Raw genomic sequence first — 10,654 nt, 5'->3', positions numbered from 1 at the left:
GTTGCATGGTTTGTTGACATCACCTCCGGAGCTGGCGAAAGTCTTCTAAGAGTTGAGCAATCACAACAGAATGGGCTCATTAAAGAGACAGGATCTAAAACAGCCTGTTTCAGACAGGCTGAACAGAGGGGCTGTGTAAAGGGCCAGTATAAGACAAATAACAAGTTTTTTTTTAACTGTATATCATGTAAAACGATTCCAGCCAAGCCCCAGATTAAAAATATAGACCTGTAAATGTGCATAATATGTTCCCTTTAAACAACTAAATACGTTGTTGACCATGTGCACTCCAGAACAACACATAGGGGTGTTTTCCAATCTGGCTGATGTGAATGCTGAAGTGAACGCTCTGGTTCAGGTCTGATTAGGTTCAGGCACAAAAACCAGGGGGTTTAATCATGATCTTTAGGGAAAGATCATGGTTTAGGTCAAAATTATCACTTTGTTAAGGTTAGAGAAACATGTTGTGTGAGTTAAAAATAGGCGACCTGCGTCGTCAGGCTACAATAACCACAGGGTTAAGGTTAGGGGATGATCGTAGTTATGGTTTTTTAAAAACTATCCAGGCTTGTTTGGAAATGTGAGACTCGTGGGTGGAAACGGGAAACGAATAGCAGTCTCCTCAAGTAGCAAAGTCCACTGTTGGGTCGATGAAAAAAGTGATGTCCCTTGAGCCAGTCAGGACTGAAGACTACAAAGTCTGAAAATGTAAAACATCTGTGGGTGTGGAGTTAGAGTGAGGTTAGACCTTTGTAGCTTCCTCCTCATCTCTGCTGAAGGCTAGTGTTGCTCAAGGCTACATTAGCCGTCACTAACAAAACACATCTGAATCTGTACAGCCAAGTCGAGTTGGATTGTGGGTAATGTAGGCACCTAGTTTTGACAAGGAAGACATATGCGTGGCATAAAAAAGACATTATCTCTTCAGCTGCATACATTTTGATCCTCTTCTATTAAACTGTCTACCATATGTCTAATATGGGAATGCAGTACTCTTTTTAACAGAAAACTATTTATATAGACATTGTACAGGTTTTTTTGTCTCTTATTTTAGGTATTGTACCTATTTTAAGTTGTTTTTGTAATTCTGTCCACCTCATATCTATCTATCTATCATCATCATCATATTTACACATACTCATCCAGTGAGGCTATGTAACTTTTGAAAGAAATGACTTAATCTTTCTTACATCCAGTACACTGTATATTGCAAATACAGCCTTGCTTGTTCTGATATGACCAGACATCAGTCAGTTTGCTTCTATTTTCTTCTTGTGCTACCGTTACACTACATTTTAGTGTTTATTTTACAGTTTAAACGTTTGTTTTAATCACAAAAATGAAACACAAAGAACCTCAACTGGAGACATGTTTATTATTTCTGGTTTGTGGCTCAGTCAGGTCGCCTCTAGAGTGACAGACCAAAGAGAATCTTTAGAAATGAAGGGAAATCGTGCCATTATCTTGTCATTGTGGCTGCAGCGGTCAACGAACTTGTCACACTGAAGAAAAAGGAAGATGTCATCTCTGAAAGCAGAATGTCAGGACACATGTGAGTGCAATAATGGTGGTCTTTTATTGCAAACAAAAGGAACAAACTACAATCTACCGCACTTTCATCGCTGATTCCTGTGAGACATCAATCATTCAAAGAACAGCATACAAAATAATTGGTCAGAAACTCTCCAGAACAAATATAAAATGCAGTGAAAACAGGATTGCTCTCTATGTATCATGAGACAAGAGCTCCTCAAACGCTCGTAAGATAAACTAATACTCTGTGAAAATTACAGACCTCATACAAAAAATAAGATTTTTTTTTTCAATAATAATAAAAAAACAGCCAGCATATATACAGGACAATAATATTTTCTATGAATCTGGCTTGCCTAAATTCCCAGTGAAACCTTACTTATTATGATTTTCTCAGTAACTAACTCGTTACATGTGTCCATTCAAAATGTATAAGGCATGACAATCAACCTTTTGTCTAATTTGATGTTTTTGATAACAGCAATTCTTAAATATCCAGATGGAAGACATTTTTAAAAGGACCAGTCAGTCCTCCTCTCTAGTGATATTAGTAGCCTTTACTTTAATCCTTTCAGTAATTGTCATATTTTAAAGTTTCTGTGCATTGCTCAGCCCATCTAAGGCACCAACTATTCAGTAGGGGACTCCAGAACAAACTGTACATGAACTTATAAATCAAACGTCCGCTGAGATGTCAGCTGATCCTACGCTAACCTATTAGCATTATGTACATGTATATAAACATTAGTGATGAGAAATAATGAGCATAGTAGGCGGCGAATAACTTAATTTACATGCAGCCGGCTGGTGAGTGACCAAAACGGATCCGAAAAGGATAAAGAACATTCATCACTTCAGCTCATTATGCTTTTGTCAAACAGTCTTTAGAGATAAAGCAGAGGCAGATAAAAAGATCATTCTTTCCCTGGAATTTAAAAGCGGAGTTGGAGCGACTTTGCCAAATACAAAAAAAAAAAAAAACAAGCTGACAGCTATGAATCAGCCAAATAAGAAAATGTGTGCATGCAGACACGGATGTGCTATATATCACCGAGTTAGAGCACTTAGTTGCCAAGTGTGATGAGAAAAAAATAAAAGTTAATTAAAAAGCTCAAGGTTTGAGGTGAGGACTGCTCTTTGAATATGGGCTGCAGAGAGCAGATGTATGGTGCCGGGTGCGTGTGTGCGACGATGAGAGTAAGAGCGAGCTCAAGAGATTAAAGTAGTTTATTCTCAGACTTCTTAAACCTTCGACCAAAAGCTCTGGCAGAGCCGTGTGGGAAAACAAGGGTGGAGAAGGGTTAAAAAAAAAAAAAAAAAAAAAGTGCACCCACAGTCTATAAAACCCCAATAAGACACAAGGAAACCTCAAAATATACCTCCCTTCCCGTTCAGATCATAATGTAATACCCATATATTGTGCCTTGTTCTAGCTACACCCTGATTGATTGAGCAGGGATCCTTCCCAAAAAGGGTATGTTTTTCCTTTCCTGTGCGGCTTTGCAGAGGCCACTTTGATCCATGTATCATTCCTGAGGAAACAACACTCCCCCCCCCTCCTCCCCCTCCCCAAAAAAGCACTAAGTAGAAAAGTGCAAGGTCAAATCAAGCAGTGAGAGATGAGATCACTGATGATGTCAACTCTTTTGTTTCAACTTAATGTCACTGGGTTTGTTGTTTGTAGGGAAGAAAAAAAATAGTATATCCCTTGGAGAGCCATTACACAGACAGCTCTAACCTAGAGGGTTCTTAAACCAATTTTTTCACTTTGTGGATTAAATTTCTACTTTCCATGATGGCTGTGTATCCTCAGAGGAATTGCTGAGGAGCCAAACCTCAACTTAAGCCCGTTCTGTGATCAGTAGTGATGTCAGCCGCTCACAATGTTTCCAACTGTGTCGTAAGGTATTGGGATAATCATCCATCCAACACATGCAAACTGAAGCTTATTAATGCTTCTTTTTCTGCGCCGCCCTTTCAACAAGTATTTTGCTTATTTACCATCATAAATAACGACTGCGGAGTGTCGAGCGGGAGCAGTGAAAATGTCGGTGGTTTATGGAGCCGCATAACTTCAGATGATGACAGCTGGGATCGTCACATCTGGTATTTATAACACATCGCTTTGATCCCGCTTTTAAAATAAAAAACTATAATGACCAATTGGTGTTAGTCTTCCAGACAGAAAATCAGAGGATACAGAGGAGGCAAAATGGAAAAGGCAGCGATATAGCCTGTTATCATGGCGAGGTGGAGAAGTCGAGGGCTCGGTTGGCTTCTTTTTGATGTTTGCTGACAACTGTAATAGCGGAGTTGTGCTTTTTCACAGCGAGAATGTGACTGAGTTTACACATTTCAATACTGATGATAGTGTATTTGGTTAACGACAGCGATATGTGTAAAATAAATACGTTAAACTGAAGCTGAAAGTAAAATTACTCTGTCTGGTTTACCATTTCATGAATAATTTACAGAAGATATTGCAAGTTTGCCAAAGCCACTGAAGAACCACTGAGCAAAATTTTAGAAGGGGCAGTGTTTTTTTTTGTAACACACTTGCATCAGTCAGCTTGCTTTTCCCTCTGTAATTCTCCCTTTTAAACATGTGACTTTCCCTTTAACTTAATGATACTTTGTTCTTCTTTTTAAATCATGCAATATAACTTGCTTTAAATACTTGTTGCAGCCATGATGAACACCTGTATGAAAATGCTGTAAGCAATCAAGAGACCGTTTTCAAAATGCCACAGAAGTTGTGAGGTTTTATGTCAGTCAGGGATATAAATACTTCACTAACAAGGGTCTGAACACCTGACCTGTGACCTGTGTGACAGACAGGTGCACGAACATACAAGCAGAATACAAAACCTCATTCACATCAGTCGAAACTTCACCGTATGCCAAAGCCTCTTGAGCCTGCGCAGATAATATCAATGAGGCATTCCAGCGTATTTTGTAGCTCCGTGAAATGCTACAAAAGTGGTAACACAATCCACAAACAAGTCCTTAAGGTTAAGTGGTTACAATCAAGGCAGAGCAGTATTGTTCAAAGCGCTCGTTGTGAAACTGAGCTGAGAAATTGTATTCATCCTTTAACTGAAATGAAACAACCTTTAATGATACTTATATCTGTCACTTGTTAAATTATTCTCAGTCAGTCATTTGTCCGTTTTTTTTTTCCTCCCCTTTCCTCACACATACCATTCCCTGCGTGAGATCACAGATCCGTCCATGTGGGACACATAGTCGCTGTCTGTACCATTGTCATAGCAGTCCTCCGGGAGGTAGGGGGAGCCGTTGTTCACTATGGGGCTGTGCACTGGAGGCCCGCAGGGGTGCATGTTTTGGGTGTTGTAGTGATCAGGGTAGTAGTTTCCCTCCGTGAGGCCCCTGTGGCCCTCCCCCCTGTCGACCCAGTCGTCCCTGTCCTTGCGCTCAGGGGTGTAGTCGGGGTAAATGATGTCTCCACCCAGTTTGGGTTTAAGCTCCTGGCTGCCTTTGCTCGTCTTGTCCCCGTAAACCTCCTGCAGCTCATGTGGCTGCAGCACGTCCAGCTGAGACTCCTTCTGCATGTCGGAGGGTCCCAGGTACTGCTTGGTGTAGTAGTCCCCTCTGAAGGTTCTGCGCTGGCGCATGAAGCATGCCCCACCCAGGATCAACAGGAGGATCAGGAACAGGACTCCACCCACCGCCCCGCCAACTATAGTGCCCAGGCTGCTGTCAGGTAAGGAGGCCAGGGTCGGGGAGGTGAACGGGGCTCTCCGCTGGTCTGCAGCGGTGCCGGTTCCAGAGGTGTCGTGCAGCAGGGATGCGGTGGTGCTGGGGGTGGTCGTGGTAGGGGGAGGATCTGCAGAGTGAACAAGTGATGAGAAGATTAAACGAAAGAGGAAGGACGGCAGATGGACTGAGAAGTCATAAAAAAAAAAGAAAGACTGCACTTTATGTTCTGTAACGAATGACAAAGCAAGTGTGAATGGTTCTTAGATTAATTTATAACAACAATGTGCGCTGTTAGAGCAGAGACATGCCTCTCGTGAGACCAAAGAATCTATTAAAACTGTGCTGTAGAGCAAAAAGGGGGAAATGAGAGGGGCAGGAGGAGGTTAAGTGCAAAAAGTCATCGTGTGTGAGCATGAGAGAGACAAAGGAGGAGACAGAGAGGGAGAGAAGGACAGAGGATATGCACTCATGAGCATCTGACTGAGTGTGATTAGCTCTCCCCCCCTTTCTTTCTAAACCCTGCTGTGGGGAAGTCATGTGAGAAGATGAAACACTGTGATCGATGTGAGGTTCCTGCATCTGATTTGTCCTCCGGTGGCTGGCGTTTGTGATAGCAGCCAGAGCCAGAGACGGGTTTGCGCGGAGCTCAAGGTCAGGATAAGTGTCTCCATTCTGACCTGCAGCCTCTGGGGCTGAGAGCAGCCTGATACCACTCGTCGATCTCTGCAACAACACATCAAAGGCCTGACTACAAAGCAATATGACTCGTATTAACAGAGGTCTGCATCTCCGGGAGGTTTTTAGGTACTAGTTATCAAAAACCGGAATCCCTGTAGAGCTATAATGATTTCCACAATTTGTGTAACTGACTAAGAATCTAATTACTTGCAATTATATACTGTGTGTGTGTGTGCCTGAAGGATCAAGGATAATGGAGACAGATCAAGGTCAGTGAACTGATATACTGGCAATCACCTCCTTCGTCAGTCACTATCAATCCCACCCTAGAGGGGGACATTTTAAGCTCTCGTAGGTTATGAGCATCTGCAAACATGTAGCCGATCATCTGAGAGATGAGCAGCCAAAAACCACAAGGCCACAGGGACAACTGGGAATGTGAAACAGCTACACCAAGCAGTCACGGCGGGGGAGGGACTGTAGCTGCGCTCAACCTGGCTATCTCTACGGGGGGAAGAGAGGCGAGAGGCCGCATGCCCAATTCTTAATATTTGACAAGAGAGGCAAGATAATTGCTCAGTGCAATTCCTTCCTGGACAGGATGTCAGCTGTGCTTTCGTTTGGAGCAGGATTCCAAACCGGGCCTGTAAACAGATGGAGCCTGACAGCCTTTTTTTTGGGGCTTCTCCAACTCTTTCCTCTCGACAGTGAGAAACGACAAGAACTGTGTGTGTTAGCCGAAAACGTGTCCAAGAGCAGCAGTTGCTTTGTTTGGAAAAGGATTAAAAGGAGCAGAGGAAAAATGAAAATAAAAAGAGATGCCGAGTTCTCAGGATCCACACCCTAACTTTACAATGATGAACTCAAGTAGCAAAGCACGGACAGACACAGGAAGCAGACAGGAGTTGTTTAGTACGCTGTGAGTTTTCTGGTGAAGATTTATGTCAATAAATAACCAACATTTAACAAATCAGAGTCAGGAGACCTCCTCTGGATGATTGTGGGAGGTCCTCTGTCAGACACACAGCTTTAATTTACTGTATGGAATGCTGGCCAACTGTTTTAAGAGTAAAATATACTGTTTAATAACACATTTTATGGGTTATATTCAAACTCCTGTGTTCTGCAAATCTGCGAACACAATTCATTATGTCCCTCTGTGAAACTTGACCTTAAACAAAACAAAGAAAAAGGCTACATGGGTGCATAGTTTGCTGAACCAGCAGGGGTAAACACTCTCTTCCTTATCTGAGAGATCTAATGTTTCCAAAACCACAATACTGGAAACGTTTGGTACTGATACTCTTCATCTGCACTCCGTGCTCCTCTGTTGCCAGGAATGTGTGAAAGTGGATCTGGGCAGGGACATTTATATGGAGACTTAACTCTGCTAGAAGTGTTGAACTGAGGGTGATCATACTGGGAGGGTAATCTTACTTCAAATAAGCCCGACGAATGTCAAGAAGAACATGGAGATTCAACTTAACTAGCAATTAAAGATCATGAATACAAGTGAGCAGATGGTAAAATCAAAAAGTACCTTGTACCCAGAACTTTACATCTTTACTGCGGAGACCGATGTCGTTCGTCACTTCGCAGCGGTAAACTCCGGAGTCATTGCGCTCCAACGGGCGAATGAAAGCAAAGGTGTTGTTCGAGATCTCAACACCTTCGGGCATCGATCCATCCAACCTGTGCAAAAACGATATATTACAGTGTGAAGAGCCGCATACAAAACCTCAAAGTATACACGTTGTTGTGTTGTAATGTATGAGACATCATTTGAAAAACCAAACGTGACTTGCAATGACATCACTGCTCTGCCGGTTCAGCTGGCCTGTTGCGACTATAATATGATCACATGACTGTGATAATTCGAGCTGACTGCAGTTCCATCAGTCAAATGAAAGCTTTCTACATGAAGACAAAGTTTTAACATCTGGAAAACAAAAGAAAATAAAGAGCTTGGCTCTCTAGACTTTACTAGTACTGTCAGCTCAAATGAGACCATATTTCTCCTTTTCAAAGCAAGATGATGACAAAGAGCTGCCAATAGGCCAGTGTTGCTCTGATGCATGAACTGTTTGGAATCTTTTATTTATAGCAGGGAGTCTTCCCGATGGGTGCAGCCGTGCATTCGACAGCTCCAGTGTCCAGGCTTCAAAGCTATGCTCTAGGTAATTATAGACAGTCGCTTCTTCGCTGCTTCATTTAAGTTTGTTTAAACACAGTTGAGATCTGTGCAACTGGACCGAACAGCAGCTGATCTGTCATGTAATATTAGTGATAACATTAGTCACTCAGAAAATGTACATCTTTTGGTTATTTTGATGATCAACAAAACAAATGCACACGCAGAAAGCTCCAGTTATATATTCTAAAAAGTCAGGACTACAGCTGGATCATATACAAAAAAAATAATTCATTATCTCCAGGAAGTTGCATTTCAGTCCACCAAATCTGAGCAACAGCAACAAGTATTTCTCTCCTCTCTGAAGGACGCAGCCCCTTAATCAAGCTGTAGACTCAAGAAGTCCATATTTAGATGTATGTAGCTCAGGTGGCCTATAAGGTGCAGCTCTGAATGGATTGTTCAAATAGTGCTGTTTCATTGCATATCAAGTTATTTTCCAAGATACCCACCCATACAAGCCTTATTATCTAACAATTAAAACAATAACAAACTGAATTTCAGCCAAGAAACTCCTTAGAGAAAGGAGTCAGACTTTGAAAAAAAAACATGACTCTGTATTTCCAGTGAGAAGTTGAGGTTTTCCTTCATCACTTCAATCCAGTGAGGTTTGTTTTGGAGCCAACGTTGAGTCACCATTAGAGAAACAGCATCTTGAAACACTTCTGCATTAGCTTTATGTGTTTGTGGTTACTTGATATCACTGCATGTTATGGATTCAAATCATAACATAGTCTCCGACGCAGCTATCTCTCCTCAGCTACGGGACGACAACAACTTCTGAGACGGTTATTTGATCTGAGAGTTTTTCCACATCAAAGTAGTTTTTGGAGGGATACTGACCTGGTCCATGTGAAGTGATGGGCACGTGGGTTGGCTTTGGCACCACAGACGAATTTCACATTTTCTTGTCCCACATACCAATTTTTGTCGATTCCTATTATTGATACTATCGGTGCGACTGTAAAACAAATTTAAACAAAAAGTTAAAATGTTGAAAAAATAAATTGCATCATTTACAAAGAACAGAAACATTTTTTTTTTTATCTGCTGCAACAAGGTAAAACACTATGGGCTTAATAATCAGTCATTACGATCCAGGGCAGCCTGATGACAAATGAGCTTTTCCAGAAGGAACAAAGTGTGCATTATAAGCACAGTAGCGATGACAAAAACAAAGGCTTTACAGGACTGCGGCAGGGTACAGGATCTGCTGGTGAATGCAAGCCAAGAGAACAAACGAATGACCCTGGGTCGGTGGAAAGTTAGAAAATGACAGACTCACTCATACAGTAGATGTACTGCAGCCAATAATACACTCCACTGCCTCACCATGACAAAGAAAAAAAAAACAAAAGGAAGCAGTAGGAGTCCTAAATGAACCCAACACATGCCACTGTAATAAAACACAGCAAACACTGACTTAGATATCCAATTTTTCATTTTGATTTCTCTGGAGGACAAATGAGGAACTCATTACTGCACACAGGAAGAAGCCTCTGCTCATGTTGTCCGCTGACCCTTTTCATACAGTTCAACGTTGAAATTGTGCTTCTTTTGCACTTAAAATCCCTTGCCTCTGCGTTTGACATGATTTATTGAACTGGAAAGCCTCTCCTCCTGTATAACCCTTGTTTTTTTTTTTTCCTGCCTCTCTCCATCCGCTGCCCCTCCAGCAGCCTCCTGCTACTTGTGTTGCTGCTGAGGCCTGATCAATATTTCATAAAATACCTTCATTAGCCTGCACTCACACAGTCCAAACAGAGGCTAACCCTAGGTACCACTCGCCAGGGAAGTATGCATCAATGATTATAACATTAAGATGAGTCTTAAATGGCTCTTTTATGGGTGAGGGAGTAGAGGTAGTGAGCAGGCTATTCATAAATCAAGCTATCAGCACGGGGTAATATCGCTAAGATATACTGTACCTCTCTCAGGGCTGACAATTTAAAGCTTTAATAATCATTATTTTCTTAGATATTGTGATTATGACTATACATCTTGGTTATTTCAGGAACTAATTTATTTTGCTCTGTTCTTGACTGACAACAGTGGAAATTCAAAATTTCAATAGTGATTTCTGTATACTGCATAACTGTACGCAATTAGTCGAGCAGCCCAATACAAAGTCGTGAAAAACAATTTGGTGCAGTTGGTGAAACAGACGGGATGATACCACAAAATCCCCCCGGACTAAAATTTGATTTGATTTATATCTATCGAAACATTTTGAGTTGGAGTTTAAAGGATAAGATTCTATATTTTTCTTACTGTTATCAAATCCCACTTAAAGACCAAAACCAACAATGTGTTTGTCTGTCTTTCAATATTACTTCTCTGCTCTGTCTGTGGCACTCAGCCCCAAGCAGCCCATTCCTTCCTACTAAAGACATAAATCTTTAAAAACAGAGCATGAATATATACTTTCATACCTAAGAAAACATTGCATTTGTTGTACATTTGTTGGGGACAGTGGGCATAGTGTGCTAGTGAGTATTTACACCAGCAGGATGGAGTTTGAGGAATTGACTC

The 10,654-nt window shown here is 41.5% G+C and overlaps 1 protein-coding gene across 1 annotated transcript in view; it reads right to left on the bottom strand.

Moving 5' to 3' along the window:
• Positions 1-1,557: 1,557 nt before the first annotated feature.
• The window catches only part of nectin3a (nectin cell adhesion molecule 3a), a 33,951-nt gene continuing 24,854 nt past the window's right edge, over positions 1,558-10,654 (bottom strand). The window contains exons 4-6 of the mRNA XM_042414763.1: positions 8,966-9,083; positions 7,472-7,623; positions 1,558-5,380 (exon numbers count right to left, since the gene is read on the bottom strand). Coding sequence (XP_042270697.1) covers positions 4,725-5,380; positions 7,472-7,623; positions 8,966-9,083 — 926 coding nt within the window. The 3' untranslated portion in view covers positions 1,558-4,724. The remainder of the gene's footprint in view (positions 5,381-7,471; positions 7,624-8,965; positions 9,084-10,654) is intronic.

Source organism: Thunnus maccoyii, chromosome 6, assembly GCF_910596095.1.
Source record: "Thunnus maccoyii chromosome 6, fThuMac1.1, whole genome shotgun sequence".
NCBI lineage: Eukaryota > Metazoa > Chordata > Actinopteri > Scombriformes > Scombridae > Thunnus > Thunnus maccoyii.
The sequence above is the reverse complement of the archived record's forward strand: the minus strand, read 5'-3'. Positions and strand labels throughout refer to the sequence as shown.